At 41.7% G+C, this 21,773-nt stretch overlaps 1 protein-coding gene across 1 annotated transcript in view; it reads left to right on the top strand.

Annotated features, from left to right (window-relative positions):
* Positions 1 to 21,773, top strand: part of COL9A1 (collagen, type IX, alpha 1) — a 90,499-nt gene that overhangs the window by 15,297 nt on the left and 53,429 nt on the right. The window contains 8 exon segments of the mRNA XM_010848501.1: positions 8,963 to 9,062; positions 11,027 to 11,106; positions 11,379 to 11,414; positions 11,550 to 11,612; positions 17,555 to 17,608; positions 17,876 to 17,911; positions 20,553 to 20,576; positions 20,948 to 21,001. Of these exon segments, the coding sequence (XP_010846803.1) occupies positions 8,963 to 9,062; positions 11,027 to 11,106; positions 11,379 to 11,414; positions 11,550 to 11,612; positions 17,555 to 17,608; positions 17,876 to 17,911; positions 20,553 to 20,576; positions 20,948 to 21,001 (447 nt within the window).

Genomic DNA, 21,773 nt, shown 5'->3' on the forward strand with positions numbered 1-21,773 from the left:
TTGTATTATTTTTTAGATTCCACATAAAAGCTATATTTGTCTTTCTCTGTCTGACTTACTTCTAAAGCATAACATTCTGTAGGCCCATCCACATTGATACAAATGCAAAATCTTATTCTTTTTTTGTGGCTAAAATTCTATTGTGTGTGTGTGTGTACCACATCTTCTTAAGTCAATTGTCTGTTGATGGGCACTTGAATTGTTTCCACATCTTGGCTATTGTAAATAGTGCTGCTAGGAACATTGGCTTTACATTTTTTTTCTGCGTATATACCCAGGAGTGGGATTGCTGGATCATATGGTAGGTCTATTTTTGCTTTTTCAAAGGAAACTCCATACTGTTTTCCTTAGTGATTGAGCCACTTTACATTCCTACCAACAATGTAGAAGAATTCTCTTTTCTGCACACCCTATCCAGCATATATTACTTGTAGACTTTTTGGTTGGTGATGGTCAGTCTGACCAGTGTGAAGTGATATCTAATTGCAGTTTTGGTTTGCATTTCCCTAATAATTAGTGTCAGACTTTATTTTTCTGGGCTCCAAAATCACTGCAGATGGTGACTGCAGCCATGAAATTAAAAGATGCTTACTCCTTGGAAGGAAAGTTATGACCAACCTAGATAGCATATTCAAAAGCAGAGACATTACTTTGCCAACAAAGATTCATCTAGTCAAGGCTATGGTTTTTCCTGTGGTCATGTATGGATGTGAGAGTTGGACTGTGAAGAAGGTTGAGCACCAAAGAATTGATGCTTTTGAATTGTGGTGTTGGAGAAGACTCTTGAGAGTCCCTTGGACTGCAAGGAGATCCAACCAGTCCATTCTGAAGGAGATCAGCCCTGGGATTTCTTTGGAGGGAATGATGCTAAAGCTGAAACTCCAGTACTTTGGCCACCTCATACAAAGAGTTGACTCATTGGAAAAGACTCTGATGCTGGGAGGGATTGGGGGCAAGAGGAGAAGGGGACAACAGAGGATGAGATGGCTGGATGGCATCATTGGCTCGATGGACATGAGTCTGAGTGAACTCTGGGAGTTGGTGATGGACAGGGAGGCCTGGCGTGCTGCGATTCATGGGGTTGCAAAGAGTCGGACAAGAGCGACTGATCTGATCTAATCTGATCTGAATAATTAGTGGCATTGAGCATCTTTTCCTGTGCCTGTTGGCCATCTGTGTGTTTTCTTTGGAAAAATGTTAGACCTGAGTAGACCAACTCATTGTTTGATTGGATTGCTTGTTTTTTCCATATTGAGTTACATGAGCTGTTTGTATATTTTGGATATTAATCTCTTGTAAGTTGCAGTCTTTGCCAATGTTCTTTCCCAATTTCTAGTTTGTCTTTTCATTTTATGTTGGTGGTTTTCTTTCTGTGCAAAAGCTTGTAAGTTTGATTAGGTCCCATTTGTTTTCTTTTGCCTTCATTTCTTTTGCCTTGGGAGGCTGATCTAAGCAAATATTGTTATGATTTTTGTCAAAGAATATTTTGCTTATTTTCTCTTCTAGAGAAACCATGTTATGGTTTCAGGTATTATATTTAGGTCTTTAAACTATCTTAAGTTTTTTGTATATGGTATGAGGGAATATTCTAATTTCATTGATGCTTATGTGGCTGTCCAACTTTCCCAGCACTGCTTGTTGAAAATACTGTGCTTTCTCCACCGCATTCTTACATTCTTTGTTGTAGATTAACAGCTTATTGACTGGTTTATTTCCAGGCTCACTATTCTGTTACACTGAGCTATGTGTTTGTCTTTGTGCCAATACAACGCCGTTTTGATTACTGTAGCTTTGTAATATAGTCTGAAGTCTGGATGGGTTATATCTCCAACTTTGTTCTATTTTCTATTTTCTATTTTCAAGACTGACTTAGCAATTCTGTGTCTTTTATGGTTCTGTATAAATTTTAGGATTATTTGTTTTAGTTCCATGAACAATGTCATGGGTATTTTGATAGGGATTGCATTAAACCTGTGGATTGCTTTGGGTAGTATGGCTATTTTAACAATATTAATTCTTCCAATCCAAGAGCTTGGGATATCTTTCCATTTCTTTGTATGACCTTCAATTTCCTTATCAGTGTTTTATAATTTTAAGAGTATAGCTCTTTCACCTTCTTGGTTTAAGTTTATTCTTGGGTATTTTTCCTTTTGATGCAATTTTAAACAGGATTTTTTTTACTTCCTCTTTCAGACATTTTATTATTAATGTAAAAAACAAAAGATTTCTGTATATTAATTTATATCCTGTTACCTTGCTGAATTCATTTCTTAACTCTAATAGATTTTGTGTAGAGACTTTAGGGTTCTCTATACAGAGTATCCGGAGAAGGCAATGGCACCCCACTCCAGTACTGTTGCCTGGAAAATCCCATGGACGGAGGAGCCTGGTAGGCTGCAGTCCATGGGGTCGCTAGAGTCAGACACAACTGAGTGACTTCACTTTCACTTTTCACTTCATGCATTGGAGAAGGAAATGGCAACCTACTCCAGTGTTCTTGCCTGGAGAATCCCAGGGACGGGGGAGCCTGGTGGGCTGCCATCTATGGGGTCGCACAGAGTCGGACATGACTGAAGTGACTTAGCAGCAGCAGCAGCAGCATACAGAGTATTATGTCCCCTGCAGCTAGTGACAGTTTTGCTTCTTCCTTTCCTATTCAGATACCTTTTATTTCTTTTTCTAGTCTGATTGCTGTGGCTAGGGCTTCCAGTAATATGTTGAATAAAAGTCATGAGAGTGGTCATCCTTGACTTGCTCCTGAATTCAACAGGAAGGCTTTCAACTTTGCGCTTTTGAGTATTATGTTGGCTGTGAGCTTGTCATAAATGGCCTTTATTATGTTGAGATATGTTCCCTCTGTACCAAATTTGAAACACATTTTTTTTCATGAATGGATGCTTAATTTTGTCAAATGCCTTTTCTGCTTCTATTGAGATGATTGTGTTATTTTAATCCTTTGTTTTGTTAATGTAGTGCATTGCATTGATTGATTTGTGTATGTTGACTCATCCTTGTGACCCTAGAACAAATCCAACTTGATCATGGCATATGATTTTTTTTATGTATTGTTGGACTTGATTTTTTAATATTTTGTTGAGGAAAACAAAATATTTTGTTTTTGTAAATATATTCATCAAAAAATGGCCTGTAATTTCCTTTTTTGGTAGCATCTTTGTCTGGTTTTGTATCAGGGTGATGGTGGCCTCATAGAATGAGGTTGGGAGTGTTCTCTCCTCTTTAACTTCTTGGAACAGTTTGAGAAGGTATAAGTTCTTCTTTGTATGTTTGGTAGGGTTCCCCAGTGAAGCCATCTGGTCTTGGATTTTTGTTTGCTTGGAGTATTTTATTATTATAGAGTCTATTTCACTTCTAGTGATAGATCTGTTCAAATGATCTGTTTCTTCTTGACCTAGTCTTGTCCGGCTTTATGTTTTTAGAACTTGTCCATTTCTTCTAGATTCAATTTGTTGGTAATAACTGTTCATAGAATACTCTTACAACTTTTAGAATTTCTGTGTTATTGGTTGTTATGTCTCCTTTTTCATTTCTTTTTTGTTTAATTATGTCTTCTTTCTTTTCTTCTTTGTGATCCTGGTTAGAGATTTGTCAATTTTGTTTACTAAGAGGAGCTGTTAAGAGACTACTACAGTAGTTCTGGCAGGGATGGTCTGGGGTTAGAACAAGCCTGTAGTGATGGAGGTGGTGCAAAGTGATCAGATCCTGATATAATATTTTTGGAGTAAAGCAAATGAAATTTTATGTGTAAGAGAGAAAGAATCATGCACAATTCCAATATTTTTGGTGTAATTGGAAGCATAGAGTCTCCATTTATAGAGACATTAAAAACCGTGGGGAAAGAGCAGGTATTAGTGAGAATATCAGGTGTTGATTTGGAATATCTAAGTTTGATAAGGAGATTGATACCTTAGTGAAGATGCTGAGCAGGTAGTTAGATATGTTCTGGAGTTCAAGAGATAGGTCCAGCTGGGAATAGAATTATGGGGGCTGTAAGTTTATATGTATTTAAAGCCATGGACCAAATGAGAGTTGAGTGTAATAGAGAGACTCTAAAGTTGAGGCCCAAAACGACCAACATTTAGAATTTACTGAGGTGAGGATGATTCTGTCAAAGAGACCAATACGAGCAGCCCATGGTGGAGGAGAGAGCCAGGATATTGTGCTACTTGGAAAGTTGGTGGAAAATAGTATTCCAGGGAGAATGGAAAGGTCAATTCACTCACATGCTGTAGATGGGTCAAATAAGATGAGGACTTAGAGTTAGCCACTGGATTTAGAAACCAATGGAGCTGATCTTGAGAAAAGATCCACTGGAGTATTGGGAGTGAAAGCCCAGTCAGAAAGGGTTAAAGAGAGAATGGAAGGGAGAGGAATTGGAAGCAATGAACATAGACCACTCTTTCGAGCTCTGTATGAAGGGGAGAAGGAAACAAGATGGTAGCTGAAGGGGCATGTGGCACGAGAGGAGGATACGCAGGATCCTCGCCAGAACTCAGAGTGTAACTCTTCTTGTTATTCTGCTACGGTAACTGCCTTATGCCTCAAAGGACCAGCATTTATTACCACATCATCTCCCTCAAATGCCCTTCTATGGCAATCCACTCCAGTACTATTGCCTGAAAAATCCCAAGGACAGAGGAGCCTTGCAGGCTACAGTCCATGGGGTCGCAAAGAGTCGGACATGACTGAGCGACTTCACTTCCCTCATCTCATCCCTGTAGCAAAAAATCTTTGATGACAATCCTGTAATTATCTACTCAATAATATTCAAATTATTTTCCTTAGAATTCAAGGGGGAAAATTCTTTGCTACAGCGAGTCTGTCCCTTCTCTCTGCGTAACTTTCCTTGTGCCTACTTATGGTCACCTCCTTCACCTTCCTGATCTCTGCTTAGGAAAACCTTACATGCTCTTTAGGTCCCTACTCAAGTATTCCAGATTATATGACCCCCCTTGTTGATGGCTTTAGCCAGAAATATATCTTTCTCATCTTTGTATTTATTGTCAAAGCATTTTTCAGCTTAGTGTCCTATAGACTAAACGTTTTGGTGTCTTCCATGGTGAAGAATGTGAAGCATATGAATGTGTTATATGAAGATATGTTGAGTTAAAAATGAGCAAATGTAAAACATATTTAACCACATTCCAGCACTATGTCTGGAACTGCACGGCCTAGTCTACATAGACATAGGGGGATTTTCAATTTCGTGGCAACTCAGAGCCTCCTGCTCAGTTGCCAGGAAGCTTCACCTAGAGGAGTTCCCTTATGATGGCAGAAACCAACATTTCTTTATTAACTAAAAAGAAGCATGAAATCTGTGAATTCAAGTAATTTTTCCAAACCTTTTTTGTACTGTCTAGAAGGAAATGGCAACCCACTCCAGTACTCTTGCCTGGAAAATCCTGTAGACAGAGGAGCCTGGTAGGCTGCAGTCCATGGGGTCGCGAAGAGTCGGACACGACTGAGCGACTTCACTTTCACGTTTCACTTTCATGCATTGGAGAAGGAAATGGCAACCCACTCCAGTGTTCTTGCCTGGAGAATCCCAGGGACAGGGGAGCCTGGTGGGCTGCCGTCTATGGGGTCGCACAGAGTCAGACACGGCTGAAGCGACTTAGCAGCAGCAGCAGCAGACAAATGAAACATATCTCATATTTAAGAATTTATCTTTGAAGAGCTAGGTTTTAGGCATTGTATATAAAATTCAATAATTCAGTTTGCAAAAAAAATTAAGCCTTGTTCCATTCTCCTTAATATTGAGCTAAGTCCCATAGTTTGTCATTAGAATTCTCTTTCAGGAGGAAAAGATAGTTGTCTGCTATTAGTTTTTATTTAATTTTTATGAAAGGCCTACGTACTTTATTAATATTTATTGATAGCCTAGAAAAATAAGTAAAAATCTCTAGCCCTAATAAGAGTTAAGAGTTGGGGCCAAAATTCCATATTTTAATGTGTTGTCCTCTGGACCCTACTCTAGCTTAGGGGATCGAATTACACCTTTTATGGAAAAGAATTGGGTAATGATGAATTTGGGCTGGTGTAAGGTAGCTTACACTCACACAATTATTTTTCTTGAAACAATGCAGAAAAATTTTATGTTGAGAAAGATAGGTTGGCCTAGGGCACTTTATGTTCTGCTTAACAGATTTATAAAAAACATTTTACTTTTTATTTCTCTTCTAGAATTTTTTCTCAAGTGTCACATACTGTAATTCCATTGTGGAAAGGAAAATATCTGTGGTTTCTCTAGAATATTTCTTTAGTGCTTGGCTTCTACTGGGACTTCAAAAGTAAAAGACTAAATTAAAATATTTATCACACATATTTCATCCATGGGTATTCAAAGAGAAGAATGATTGCAGGTTTGAAAATGAGATGTGTGGAAATCAACATTTTAGATGTATAATGAAAGTGACTTTTACCAGGACACTCTGCCAATCCGCCTTCAAAATAATTAACATGGAAATTGGAATTAATATTGCATGCCCCCAAACAGTTATTGTGTAGTGCGTAGGTAGTGGTTATGTGGAAGCAGAGATGTGTTCAGAAACCTCTGACCTGGCTGGCACTCTGTCACAACCTGCCTGTATTCACAGATGAATTCCATTTCATTCCCTTTTATCCTGCATCACAACTGCCCCAGGCATACTTACACAGCTGTACCCATTTATCCAGAGAGGATTACACTTCTGAGAAAATAGCTTAATGAATTATTTTGCATTTGCAAGAAGTAACTTAAATGAACTATCTGTATAAAGGATATAGATTTCTTGGTTAGTCATATAATTAAACTTTCTCAAGGTGTTTAAGGTATGAATTATTTTTGAGAATCAAAATATCACATGCATACAGTGAATGCTGGTTTGGTATCAATTTCCGAAGGACTTAGTGAATAACATAGTATGAGTGGTCTCTTCTATTTTGAGAGTTAGGGATGGGGAGACACCTTTTCTTATTTTGGTAAAATACTTATCTGGTCATTAAGGAAGAAAAATCATGTTTCTTATATGTCATATTTTGTCATACACGTGAATATGTAACTGCCTATAGAAGCAGCCGCTAATTTGAGGAGCAACAGCAGAAATTTTGTTTCTGGATATATTTCTATAAGAAGCATGCAAATAGGGAATTTTTTTGTCTTATGGAAATTTCTTAGTCTAGTTCTGAAGTTTTCTAGTACCTGTTGGAAACAAATTCATGCAGTTTTTATTTCTAGATCTGTCTTTTCTATTCATCTTTAACGCAAATGTTCAATCACTAAGTGCTGGGGTTACCTGCTTGAAAAATCATACTTCATTCTGGAGATAGGATGTGTTCTCCCGGGAGGCTGACCTTATTTTCAAGTCAGGCACATTTGGAATTCCAGTTCTGACATTTACTAGCTATGTGACCTGTGGCAAATGATTTAACCTCTCTGAGCCCCTTTACCCATATATGGCTGGCCTCCAAGAGCTGTTGGAGGTGGTGCCTCATGTTTAGCAATCATTAAGGGAAAGGCTGGTCCATTCTTTCTTTTATCTTCCTTTTAAAGCTTCCACTGCAGTTTAGAACAGAACCAAAATAAAATCCCTCCCAAGCAAACAAGACTATTCTGATTAAAAATAAAGTGTTTAATTAAAGTGATTCCTTAGCTGCAGGATACTGTGTGGTTTGGAACACAGTTCCTTTGTAGGATGTCAATATGCTATTGTAAAATAATTCACATCAAGAATACACAACTGTGTATGCTGATCTGTCATCGTTTTCATACAATTTTTAGATACCTTTCCATCTCAAAATATGTCTTGATTTAGCTTTCTTTTCATCCCAATTAATTCATTTTCCTAGTTGTCCACATTTTCTGGAGAAAAGGCATGGGAGGGTTGAGGGAAACAAGAAAAACAGGAAGAGGAGAACTCCAGGGCAATTAGAATCATGTGAGAAGGGGCATAAGCGTGGGAACGTCAAAGCTTCATGTCTTATTTTCACCCCTTTATAAAATGAAAAGCCTCCTTTTGTTTAACTTTCCCTTCCTCTGTGGGTAGAAGGGAAGGGAGTTCATCTTTCATTCTTTTCAAACTTCCCTTGGGTACACCAATCTTTTTATACCTTCTCACTTGAGGCTTTCAGATTCAGACCTGGCCATTCTTCCTTTTTTCTATTTCTTTCCTATCCTACTTTTCTCTCTCCCTTAGCACCTGCTAAAATGTAAGAAGCTCTCAGGACACCTGACTTTTAGTTGTCTAGGAAATTTATCTCTCTTCAACCAATGAAAATGTAAGTATTATGCAAAGTTCAAGTATTTTTTATTTTCTTGTTTTTTCTCTGAGTCTTAGATTTCTCTCATTCCTCCCACTTCTAGATCTTATTTGCATTTTAGGCAGAGACACCCCATGGCCAATATCTATCATGTATATTCTCCCAGGGACCAAGTTCCCTTTTTCTATTTCATTCCTGGTGCCACCTCTTTGCTGTCTGTTTCTAATCTTTTCCTGAGAGAAATCTTATTGAACATGTCCTCTGTGAAGTTCAGTAGGCCTCGGTTCCCATCCAGACTCTGACATTTATTGGCTTGTGCCTAGAACAGTTACCGCTTCTCTCTGAGACTCATTTTAATAGAATCTACCTCTTGATGGTTGTGGTGGGAACAGAAATAGGAAGTAAATATCCCTGGTGGGTTTCCTGCCTAGGGCTCTGCTGGAGCAATGCAGAGCTAAGTCATCGACATCCAATGATGAGAGAAACGTGGGAAGGATTTCCAGCCCATTCCTCCTGGAAAAACTGTATTCAAGGAACAAGAAAAAGAAAAAAAAAAAAAAGAAAAGGAACAAGAGTCCTAGTCCGCTGAGATGAATTGATGACCTGACTCAACAGTTGGACCACATTTACCATCGCATCTCCCTTTTAAATGACCCACTTTTGTTCTCCAAAGAGACCTAACTGACTGGCTGCTGTCTTCCTCCAGTTTGAACTTCAATGGATGCTGATCCATTGTGACCCCCTGCGACCCAGGAGAGAAACTTGCAATGAGCTGCCAGCCAGGATCACGGTGAGTCCCTAGACTACCTGCAAAGGCCACTTGCAGCCAGCTTACCTCTCTACACCGCCGCAAACTCTCCCCGTCTTCACTGTTTGTCTAAGAGTTCAGGCTTTTGCTGCACAGGCCAGATATTGAAGAAGCGCGGGTCCCACCCACAGTCTGGCGGGTAGAAACCACTTGCGCGGGGGAGGAGGGCGGCGGAAGGGGTATGGATCCAGCTTGGGTGGCTTACGACCCTCCCCAGCCCCCGGACCCCTCACGCCGCAGCCTCTCTCCAGGAAAATGCCGGTCGACTACTCAAGCCCTCGGTGGCACACAGGCCACCTGAGAAGACTCTGGGAACCTCGAGAGGTCCCCAGGGACGGGTGGGGCGGAGGCGGGGAAAGGGTTAAGGGGGACTGTTGTCATTCTATCCGTCCTTTGGCCTGCCAGCTCTCCTCCAATCCCCGGGACCCTCTCCGGGGCCGTTCATAAACAGGAGGAACTCACGCCTCCTGGGCCGGCGCCCCCTCGCATCCCCGGCTCCCGGGGGCGCTCTTGGCGGGGACAAGCGCCACTGCGCGCTCGGCGGGCATGGCTTGGGCGGCGTCGCGCCATGGGGCCCTCGGGCTGCGACTGCTGCTGTCGGGGCTCTGCTTGTGCGCGGCTCAAGTAAGTTGTGCGCGGGTTTAGGGGGGCCGCCTTCTCACTGTCTCCCCCCTCTTCTCTTCTTTCCTTCAGACCATCGACCAGGTAAGCCCGGGGCAAGAAGCCCTGGCGTTTTCCAAGTGCTCGCAGGGCGAGGCGGGGGTGCCTCCGTCGGGGGAAGCGCGCGGAGATGCGGAGCATCCCGCGGGCCGCGCGGCTCCGTATATCCTCGGGCCACGCACCTGCAGCGAGCAAGGTGGGAGGCAGGGGCCCGAGGGGACACCCCGAAGGTCCGAGAACGGGCGCCCCCTCACCGACCGGGCCCCACACTGCAGGCTCGGGCCCTAGAGGCCCGAGGAGGATGGAGGCCGGGGCTTTAATTTTCAGCCGTGCTTCCCTCCTCCCTCCCTCCCCTCCCCGCCCCTGGTCCCGGGCGGCCCGGCCCGGGGAAGGCTCAATCCCAGGCAACCCCGCATCCCGCCTGCGTGGACTCGGCGGCCCGGGCTCACCTCGGAATTTCGGCTGCACCGGGCAGGGGGCGGAGCGGGGCGGAGCCGTTTGAGGTTTCACTTACAAAGACCCCATTGTAACCTGTCTGGTCACCGGGAGTTTAGAAAAACCAAGATTTCCAGATGAAAGAAGCCTTTTTTTCCCCCCCAATTCAGAAGAGAAAAAAACTAAAATTCCCACGTTTCCTAAAACGCGTCCAAACTTTTAGAGGCCAGCCTTCCGTCGAGCGCCATCAAAGCGGAGCTATTTGCAACCGATAAAAGGGGTCACAACCCGGGGTCGGCCTGAAATTTGGCGTCTTTCTGAAGCGAGGTGCATAGACCTCTTTCAAGAGGAGGATCTGAAGAGAGGCCGGGCCCTCGCCGGGTTTCTCGGCCTCGCCTGTCTCTCCCTAAGAGGGCCCCCCAGTTTTCTTCTGAACGCAGACAGATCTACAAAACCATCCTGGAGTTGATCTGGGGTGGCGCGCCTCGGTTCTGAGCTGCCTCACTTTATCCAAAAGGCTGACCTGCATTTCCTGATTAAACTCAGTAATTCAGTGATCACCATCTTCATGATCCAACCCCATGAGTAAGAGGCCCCCTCTTCCCCACAAAACCCGTTGGGTTAAAGCTCCGTAGACTGGAGGACCCCACTCTGGGGGCCCAGATTCTGCTCTCACCTCACTGTCAGCCTCGTTCAGAACCTCGAGGAGGGGAAACAACCGCGGTTCCTTGGAAATCTGGTCTCCGTGTGTTACGCTGGGCTTGAACCCGGCCTCCACGAAGCACTGTCTTTGCGGGGAGGCGGCGGGCTCGGGCCCACCTTCTTGTGCTTGCTCCCGGTGACCCCCTAACCCGCGTGTGCTCTTTTGTCAGAGGGGCCCCCCAGGTGAGCAGGGTCCTCCGGGGCCGCCGGGTCCCCCTGGAGTCCCGGGCATCGACGGCATCGACGTAAGTGTCCACCTCCAGCCCCTGCTCCTCTCCCAGCGGCCCGGGTGGGTTTTTCGAGAGGGCCCGAAGCCCCCTACCCAGAGGCGGGATGGGACGTGGATGAGGGCTGGGAGTGGGGCCTAGACGCCTGAGGACTGCGGAGGGAGGCGGTCCTGCGTCCCGTGGCCCCGGGCGGTTGATCACAGCTCCGTACTACCTGTCCTGTCCCTGTCCCGGAGGGGCCCCAGCACCCTCCACTCACCCACTGCCCTGCTTTCCCTCTTGCCTTCCAGGGTGATCGCGGTCCGAAGGGTCCCCCGGGCCCCCCGGTAAGTACATCAGCGCTTTGGCTCTCCACTTCTTTCCTTCCAATGTGGTCTGCAGACCACACTGCACCCGATGAGGCTCAACTTTGCCCCATTTTCTCTTCCTTTTCTCCCCCCTCCTCTCCCCCTCCCTGCCAGGGTCCCCCTGGAGAGCCGGGGAAACCAGGAGCTCCAGGCAAGCCTGGCACACCGGGTGCTGACGTGAGTAGTGGGTGCTGGGGGCGTGAAGCCAGGCCCAGTGTGTGTGTGTGTGTGTGTGAGAGAGAGAGAGAGAGAGAGTGAGAGAGAGAGAGAGTGCAGCGTGCAGGCGGGTGTGGTCCAAGCTAAGGCGAGACTGGCTCTGATCCTGGCGGTGCCCACGGGCTCGGCGCTGAGACGCGGTTTCTGCGCGAGGGTCTGCGGAGCGTGGAGGGGCCCCGAGGACCGGTGGCACTGGCCTGTCCTCCTCTCTGCTCTGGGAGCAGCGGTGGGTACCCGTTTCTGCCTCTCAGAGGCCACTCCCCACTCACCCCATTGGGGGGTGCTGGGTCTTCGCTCTTGTCCTTTCCCCGGCACCCACTAAGTGAGTTTAGGGAAAGGGCCTGCAGGCAGGGGAGGGACAGAGTCCCCCTAAACCCCGAGGAAGAGACCAGAGAAAGACAGACTGGGGGAGAGCCTGCCCGGGGCGGGAGTGTGGGGCGGGGCTGGTCCTACACTGGACACGGGGCACGCGGACACATGTGCACCCACGGTTGATTCATGTCACTGGATGGCAAAAAAAGCTGCAGTATTGTAATTAGCCTCCAATTAAAAAAAAAAAAAATCTAGAGAAATCCAGCTCAGAAGACTCGGACTTGATGGTTTCTAGAATGTAAGTAAAAAAACAAAAAACCAAACCTAGCTCTCTGTCTTTCCTCCTGCCTTTCCTTGGTTCACAGTCACTGACAGAAACAAGCTGACTAGGGTTGCTTGAAGCCTGGGAACCAGCAGCCGCCCCCCACCCAACATACCCAGTCACACACCTGCCTCCCGCCATGGGAGACAAGCTCAGATGCTGAGCTGTGTGGTAAACCCGATACTAGTTAACATTTCTTCAGGGAAAAGGACTTCAGGGCTCTCATCTCCTCTCTCCCTACACTGGACTGTTGAGAGTTTACTGAGGGCCACTCCTTGACTTTCCAGCTGGGATACAAAGTAAAGTGATACCCGGACCTCTGCTCTCAGAAAACAGACAGTGCTGGGTTCTTCAAGTTACCAACTTATATGATTTCCCCAAACTGAAGACTTTTCTAAATCAAAGCCCTTGAAAACCTATGATTATAGATTCTGAGAACTTTTGGCTAGAGTTTAAGACAGAGTCTTCATTTTGAGAAAAAGAAAAATAGCTAGATGTTAGTGGTTATTAAGATGTGCTTTCTTTATCAAGATTAGTGTAATGGGGATATTTGTCTATGCTAGGGACTAAACAGCAACAGCAGCAACAATTCATTGCTTTAGGAGACTGACTTTGTTGTATACTTAAAAGATCCTAGTTTGAACTTCCTATGTAGGCAAAGTGACAGTGCATGAGGTCGCTAGGGACTAATGTTTGGATAACGCAAACTGAATATCAGCCTAATATTTGCAAAATATGAACGGAAATTATACAACTTGTTTGCTATCAAACATCTCTTTGAAACACCGTGAATTAGTTGGAACTGTCGCATCCAAATAAAAAAGTCTGATGAATGCAAATAAACCAGTAGGTTAGGTTTATTTCTGCATTCCTTTCAACCTTGGACCTTGTTTTATGTGAAAAGAAAATGGATGATTAAATGACTTTATTATTATTATTATTAATTTTTGGCATGGTTGAGACATAAATGAATGACCTGAAGTCTTGTCTTACGATTGAGTTGAATAATTTCAGACAAAGGACTAGACTTGTCTGTGTCTGGGTTTCATGGTGCTTTTGTAGCAGGCTCAACAAATTCTTCTTCCTCTAGTACCATAAAATCATAAAGACAATGCCTGGTTTTACTTTATAGTTTCCACCCTTAAACAGAAATAGGATAAAAAAGAAAATTCTTCAAAATCTTTAGAAGTACAATGTAACTAATAATTGCAAGTACTTTTTTTTTTTGTTTATAACTGCAGTATCATAGCATAGATTTCCATTTCCAAATAAGATTTCCAAAATTAAAAGGTGTAAAATAGTAAGGTTTCTTACATCATAGAACTTTGGCTCTGTAAGATCCTCAGGGAGAAACTGATAAGGGCATTTAATCAATTTTCTGGGATGGCAGAGAAAAGCAACAGAAAAAGAAAAAGAAAAAGGAAGGAGAGAAAAAAAGTAAGAAGTTCATGCATGTGCCAGGATTTTAGACATTTCTTAGAACTAAGCAAAAAATTAACTATACTAATTTGCATTTGTGTAGAACTTTTTTTAAAGTGCAGTCACAAACATGCTGCATTTTTTGGTAATGTTAACAAATGGTTAATCAGATGGTTTGTTTGGAAGAATCTGAAAAGAATACGGCTTAAAGGTTATTAGCCTGAATTAAGTGGATTTTTGACAGAAAAGGTAAATGAGTCATGGCAGCTAGTCTTGTAGGATTATGGCTTGGGTCTCCTGAACTGAATGGTGGAATGCTGGAAGGAAATTAATAGTGAGGGTTGCTTGCTTTGCCAAGCAGCAGTGGGAAATTTCAGAATACACTGGGCTTTAATTTTATCCTGTATAGAACCATATCTTCATAAACATTCATATGAAAGCAATTTTTTCTGCCACTGGCAATATATTCTTCTGTCATTTCTTTGACAGATAAGAATGATTGCAAATTGGAGTTTTATGCATATGTTTGTAAATGGAAGTTGTGAGAGACTTACATACATATATATAAAACTCTTCTTTTCTTTAGTTTAAGTTGATTCTTTTCCCTTATAGACACATAACATTAAAGAAATCCAAGCTTGGTTGCGAGCTCTGTACTCAAAGGACAACTGTGCTGTTATCATTAATAACTTATACTCTTATAGGCACTTATGCTATGGCATGCATAGTGAGCTCTAAGAGCTCTAAAAGAGTATTTTTTTTTCCATTCTTATAGCATCTGTCTAAGATACAGAAAAGAGGAATTAGAATTAAGTACATGAATTATAGTTAAGTTACGCTGTTTTATAGGAGAGAGATTAGAACATCCTCTGAATGTATACAACTATTATCTGTGATGTTATATGATTAGGATAGTGAGTAATAAAGAAGTTATTCTGAAAGGCAGTGTAAGGGGAAATAGTTAGGCATCAGAGAAATGTGAGGGGGCTGTGAAGCACAGTGCCTGTGGTTAATACACAGATTTTTTTGCTTTTTTTTTTTTTTGCAGAATCTCTTCTGAATGAGATTTTAAGCTCACAGAGAGCAGGAAATGTTACTTCATTAGCTTCTAGGATAATCTGACTACATAATAATGATAATAATAAGAAAAGCTAACATTTACTTAGCATCTGCTGTTCCAGGCATGGTTGTAAACACTCTGTGTACACTATCCCAGTGAATCTTCAAAGTTGCCATGTGAGGTAGATATTAACATTATACCCGTTTTACAGATTAGGAAACTGAGGCTCTATGCAGTTGAGTAACTTGCCTACAGTGGCCTTGTACTAAGTGGCAGAGCTGGGATTTGAACTAAAAATAAAGATGATGTGGAGCGACAGGTGTGAAATCCCTCCACCCAGTAGGCTAGGCCACATCTCCTGTTCAGTAGCCTTCTGTAATCTTCTGTGCTGCATATGTTAAATGCTCGGGCAGTGTGCTCAGATTGTAATGGACATGGAGTCCTGTCCTCACAGAGCCTATGCCTTAATGCATGGCTGTGCCACAACAGAGTTCACTAGATTGGACGCCAGAATACATTTTCATTAACTCACAGCCTTCTTGTGATTAGATGTGGTTTACCATGTCTGGCGTGCTGCGATTCATGGGGTCGCAAAGAGTCGGACACGACTGAGCGACTGATCTGATCTGATCTACCATGTCTTACGGAAGACAGCTGAGACAAGGAGTATCTAGAAGCAGCCTCCAGGTTATCCAGCCACTCTGCTTCTTTATTATGTAGCTGAAGTTCTGCCTTATGTAGTAGCTGCTGCTGCTGCTGCTAAGTCGCCTCAGTCGTGTCCGACTCTGTGCGACCCCAGAGAGGGCAGCCCAGTAGGCTCCTCTGTCCCTGGGGTTCTCCAGGCAAGAATACTGGAGTGGGTATGTAGTAGCTACTGCCCTCCAACTTTGCCAGTGGTTTTAGCCCCTGATTAAAGGTGGTTAGTTGGCAGTGTGTGTGGGAACTGACCAGGACGGGTCTTGGAGGGTATATGCGTGAAGTGGGCATTGGAAGTCCCTTTGGTCAGACCTGCCCTGAGGTTTATAAAGCCCTTGTGCCACATGTGTTTACAGAGAGCTCCTGGGGTATGGTTTATTTGCTCACATACAGAAGCCAGTGTTCCAGTACCACAAGTGCTCAGCAACTAAGATGTTAAGGCCTGTTCCCAAGTTAGAGCATTGTAATTGTACTAGAGAGACTGAAAATCAAAGTCTGTCAAAAATCCTTCCACGTGTGTTTAATAGCTTTCTTCTTTGGTAAATTTCCAATAATTAGTTTTGTCAACTCACTCTTTTCTATTTCCTTTGATTCAGTCTCTGGAGTTATGAAGGAAATTAATTGATGCAGAGAAATGTAAAAATGGTGGCTGGTGAAATAGTTTTCTATATAAGTTACATGAATGCATTTTATTGATATTTATGCAGACTGACAGATTAAATATGCACTTTCGTGATTCATTTTTAAGTCAGACTTTCATATTTTCAAGGAATTCCTCAATATCATTTTAATTTTTTTCAAAATCTTGCTAATAGATTTTACAAGTTATTTCTATATACATGTGTATGTGTGTATGTGCATAATGTATGTATATATTTACATATATAGGTACATATAATTGTATTTTGTAGGGTATAAGTTCAATATTGTATTATAAATGACAACATCTAAAATAAAGGAAAAACTAAAAAGATAAAAATGTGTCTTCATCCAATGTGGAAATTAAGATATACATGTAGTATTATCATGGTTTGATATGTATTTTATATTAGGATGATGATAAAATAAGTACTGGTAGGGAAAGCAACAATGGTTGGAAGTGATGCTTGAATAACTACTTTAACATTACATGTGATGTTATAAATGTGTTTTACAGTAATGTACTTAGAGTCTACCTACTGAGTGGCACACATGAAAATGTATATTTAATTGTAGCTATTTCACTAAAAGAGATAACCTAGAAACATGCTCTCAAACGATTCAACTTTAAAAGTTAATGTTTTCCATAAGCAGTTGTCATTGCTAGGAGATAACTGAGGGGTTTTAGGTGGCTAAAAGGCAACAATGAGATTGATTAGTTTTAATCACTATTGAAGGAACATTTTAACTCTTAAGATGTTATTGAGAGCTACAGAGACATACATATATAAAGCATTTTGCTTTATAAATGAAATCAAGAGATGCATAACATGGCTAATGGCAAAGCCAAGTCCTGTTGTCCCATTCAGTTCAGTTCAGTTCTGTCACTCAGTCGTGGCTGACTCTTTGCAACCCCATGGACTGTGCAGCACGTCAGGCTTCCCTGTCCATCACCAACTCCCAGAGTTTACTCAAACTCACGTCCATTGTGTCAGTGATGCCATCCAACCACCTCATCCTCTGCCGTCCCCTTCTCCTCCTGCCTTCAATCTTTCCCAGCACCAGGGTCTTTTCAAATGAGTCAGCTTTTCACATTGGGGGCCAAAGTATTGGAGTTGTCCCATTAGCCTTACCTATTAGAACATTGTAATTATTATTTCCCATTTTTTCAAAGCAGAGACAAAAATACTAAATTATTGAATCCTGTGATAAACAGTGCATTTAGTGGGAAGTTATGAACAGGATACAATTTATTAACAGAAAGTAACTGTAACAGTCAGATGTCATGTCAGACATTACCTTTGAATAGGAATATAGAAAGGTTTTTCTTTATAAAGACTTGCACCATATGTAGGTAAACTATCCTCCGTGTAATTAATAAATAAAATGGAATTATCCACTGAGTGGCTTGCCTAAGGATGTTGTATTAGTTCTAATATCATCTTGCTTTGTTAGGGATTAACAGGTCCTGATGGATCCCCTGGCTCTGTTGGACCAAGAGGACAAAAAGTAAGTTAGCCACCTGGTATTAATTGCTCGTATCAATTAAATGCTGAAGCATAATTTTATTGTAGTGTTTCCAAATCAGTTAACAGGTTAGTTGTGAAGTGGCTGAAATACACTTGTTCAACCAAAATCATGTTTTATAACAGTTGAATTAAATTGCGTTCAAACAGTAAGATGGAGTGTTTTAATGATTTTAATATTTATGCAGTTTGCATACTTACATACTCATGCTAAAAAAGCTAAGTACAATGGAGCTATTTTTATTTTTAGGGAGAACCTGGTGTGCCAGGACCTCGTGGATTTCCAGTAAGTAAATGTGAAATGATTTATAGTCTGTCTTTAGGTAAAATTCTGCCATTGTGAAATTTTTCAATTTAGTTTCTATTTGTTAATATTTCAGTTAACAAATAGAAACACACAAAGGGGCCCACATAATATACATCACAAAGAGATTATGGCTTATCTGCTATGATAAGCATTCTGACTATGAGTAGAAAATTTCAGAGCAATTTGAACGTATGGTGTAAAATATATACATCTGTTTGCAGGTGGCATTTACCAATGGAAATAACCCCCTCTCTGTTCCCATTGATGGAAACTGTATCTCACATAACAGCAGCAAATCTAAGTATTTGGTGTTTAGACCTCGGCATCACGCCACTTTCTTCACAACTGGTTTTATGTCTAATGAAATACGAGCCATATTATCACCCACCTGCTTCCCTGGCGAGGCTTTTTCCACGTTGCACAGTCCACCAGACTTGTGTTATTTCTAGCCAGAGGAGAACTGGATTCTCAGGCTGCTGTTTTTTTTTTTTTTCCTATTTGTTCTTCATTCCTTTTTTGTTCTTGCTATTAATCTGTGTTTTTCCTCTTTGTTTTCTATTTGCACTGCTTCCTTTGCCATATTTCATCTTTTCCATTATAAGTCTATTTTCAGAGGTGAAGAGTTTGCTGGCTTTCCCTCCACATTTTTAGCTCAGAGCTCAACATCTTATAGAGATGCCTTTAAAAAAATTCATCAAATCTCTAGGTCTCTTGATAATGAAATAACTTTTTGATTACTTTGGTATCTTCAAGCATAACATTTATTTCCCACATTGATCCACATATTATAATGTTCAAATAGAAGTAATTTTTCAAAGAGTGCCTTGAAAACTCCCCATTTACCATTGAAACATATTACTCATGTGAAATTCATGCTTGTTGTGGCTGCCTAAATAATTAGAAATAATAGCATCATTATCAGAGGATGTGATTCCCCTGGATGCTTCATATATGGATGGATATTTTAGAAAATATCTAAGTCTATCTTAGATACTTCTGTCTAGAAAATACAAAGTCTGGAAGTACAAGCTGTCAGGAATATGGTGTCAGAGACAGCTGTGCATATGAGGGATTCAAGACCGCAGAGGGGAGAGAATGGCGAGGCGGTCCAAGGCTGGGAGACTGAGCCCTGAAGGCAGCAGTGCTCAGTTTTATTAAATTCAACCAGCACAGAGTCAGAGCTCTTTGTGTGCTGGGCCCTGTGCTTGGAATTGAGGCTTGGAGGCTGCATAAGGCGTGGTTTCAATCCCTGGTTACACTCAGTTTGATGTTGCTCAAGAGATAGTAAATGTAAAGGAGTGGGAGATAGAATGACTGGTTTTAAAATAAAATTCAGCATAAATGAGGATCCCACTGGAGGTCATTTCAGGAGTGACACCATTTTGTTTTCCATTTCTACTGGATTTGGTGTCTGGACACATAGCCTTACCTGTCAAGGGGTGTGTTCCTAAACACTTTGGTTCTCCCCTTCCTCTCTGTGCTAAATGTTTGGGCAATTTCCAAATATCATATTATAAATTTTAAAGCAATGTTGTCTTACTTTTAATGTCGGTTTCTTATAAAACATGACAAATGATATCATTTATATGTGGAAGCTAAAATATGCTACAAGTGAACTTCTTTACAAAACAGAAATAGACTCACAGGCGTAGCAAACAAGCTTGTGGTTACAAAAGAGGAAAGGAAGGTAGGGATACATTAGGAATTTGGGATTAACAAATAGAAACTGCTGCTGCTGCTGCTGCTGCTAAGTCGCTTCAGTCATGTCCAACTCTGTTCGACCCCATAGACGGCAGCCCACCAGGCTCCCCTGTCCCTGGGATTCTCCAGGCAAGAACACTGGAGTGGGTTGCCATTTCCTTCTCCAATGCAGGAAAGTGAAAAGCGAAAGTGAAGTCGCTTCAGTCGTGTCCGACTCTGTGTGACCCCATAGATAGGAGCCCACCAGGCTCCTCCGTCCATGGGATTTTCCAAGTAAAAGTACTGGAGTGGGGTGCCATTGCCTTCTCCAACAAATAGAAACTACTGCATATAAAATAGATAAACAGCAAGGACGTACGGTATAGCACATGTTCACTATTTTGTAATAAACTAAAGTGGGAAGGAATGTGAAAAAGTCCAGTTGTGATATGCCTCTTTGTGAGGAATGGTAAATTCTTCTGACAGCAAGCATGGATGACCTCTTTACTTGCTGTGCTAAGTCGCTTCAGTCGTGTCTGACTCTGTGCAGTGCTATGGACTATTATAATCTGTTAGGCTCCTCTGTCCATGGGATTCTTCAGGCAAGAATACTGGAGTAGGTTTTCTTTACTTTGCTTTTCTTTAAAAAAAAAGTTTGAAAAAAATACTACAGGCTAGCTACAGGATGACATCAAAAGAACATTTGAGGAGCTGAAGCAAGCTTCTTCATTTAGAAGTGGGGCCGAGGTTGCTTTCTTTACCCAGTCCTTTCTTTTCGAATGAGCATTTTATGTTGATTTAGGGATAGACTTTGTAGTTTATTTCTGAACTGAGTTAGTTCTGTATTTACAGAAGTAACTTCTGTAGCTACTTCTGTAACTACTGTATTTACATGAAGTATGGCTCCTGTATCATAACAACTTTTATTTTAACCTTTTAGGGTCGTGGTATTCCTGGACCCCCTGTAAGTATCATCTCTTGGTTTGTTTTACGTAGTCTATAAGAACGGCCTGTTTCTCAGATCCCAACCTTAGTCCCCAGTCAGCACTCTACCCGTGGTGCTGACAGTGTCCTCCCTTAGGGATCTTAGGTGGCTACTGTGACAGCACGCCTATTCTACTAAAAATATTTTATTAACTTAAGAAATTTCTGTTAATTTAAGAAATTTCCATTTTAAGTAATTACTCTTCGGTCAGATGAGTTGTTGTCTCATTGGAAGCCAAAGCTAGCACAGATCCATCATTCTGAGTCAGTTGTTTATCGTATTTGATATCACTTGTCATAAATTGTGAAAACGTCATAAATCACCATGTCCCTCTAATTTGTTGATTTCAGGGTCCTCCTGGGGGAGCAGGACTCCCTGGAGAGCTTGGCCGTGTGGGACCGATTGTGAGTACCAGACACACAAACACAGCGAGTTGACAGATGTTTGCTGACTTAATAGGAGGTGTTACCGGGGATGGCCAACTGCCCTATGTGTGTTTCCCCTGCAAATCCAAGACACGGCAATAAGTTTAATTCCAGTTTATAATGCGGATGAGGACCAGGGTAATAATGCTATCTCATTTTTGTAGAGTGATTTTATTTATTTATTTTTTTCTCCTGTTAGTCCTCTACAATCCTTATTTATTCAACTATGTATTTCCATTTCACACTTTCTTCTGTAATGGTTTAATTTTTTTAATTTAATTTTATTTTTAAACTTTACATAATATTTTTCCCCAAAGTTCTCAGCTGAACTTTTCTTCCCAACTTCTAGAATTAGTGATTAAGCCAAGAAGTGTCACCTTCATTTTACAGACTCAGTTGGGATTGGGGTCCGGTGTCTTTTGTATGAGTTTCTCTGTATGAAATGAGTGAATAGTCTAAAATCATTCCCAGGTATGTTTATGTTAGCATCGTAAAATCATAATCGAACCGACAGAACTTTAGTCAATAGAGAGCTGAACTGCATGGGAGAAATTGATGTTAATATTCAATAAATATTCCAAAAATCTTGAAGTAGTGATGTTATCTGAAGAATCGACAATAGTAAATCCATTGAAAGCAGGAGCCACACGTATACCTATCTACCTTCTCTGTAGGTGCTGCTGTTTGATAAATTTATTTACTGAATGCAAGAATGCATATAAAATGATTATAAAGTGGAGTGTAAGATGCT

This window comes from Bison bison, unplaced genomic scaffold, assembly GCF_000754665.1.
Source record: "Bison bison bison isolate TAMUID 2011002044 unplaced genomic scaffold, Bison_UMD1.0 scf7180017864268, whole genome shotgun sequence".
Taxonomy (NCBI): Eukaryota; Metazoa; Chordata; class Mammalia; order Artiodactyla; family Bovidae; genus Bison; species Bison bison.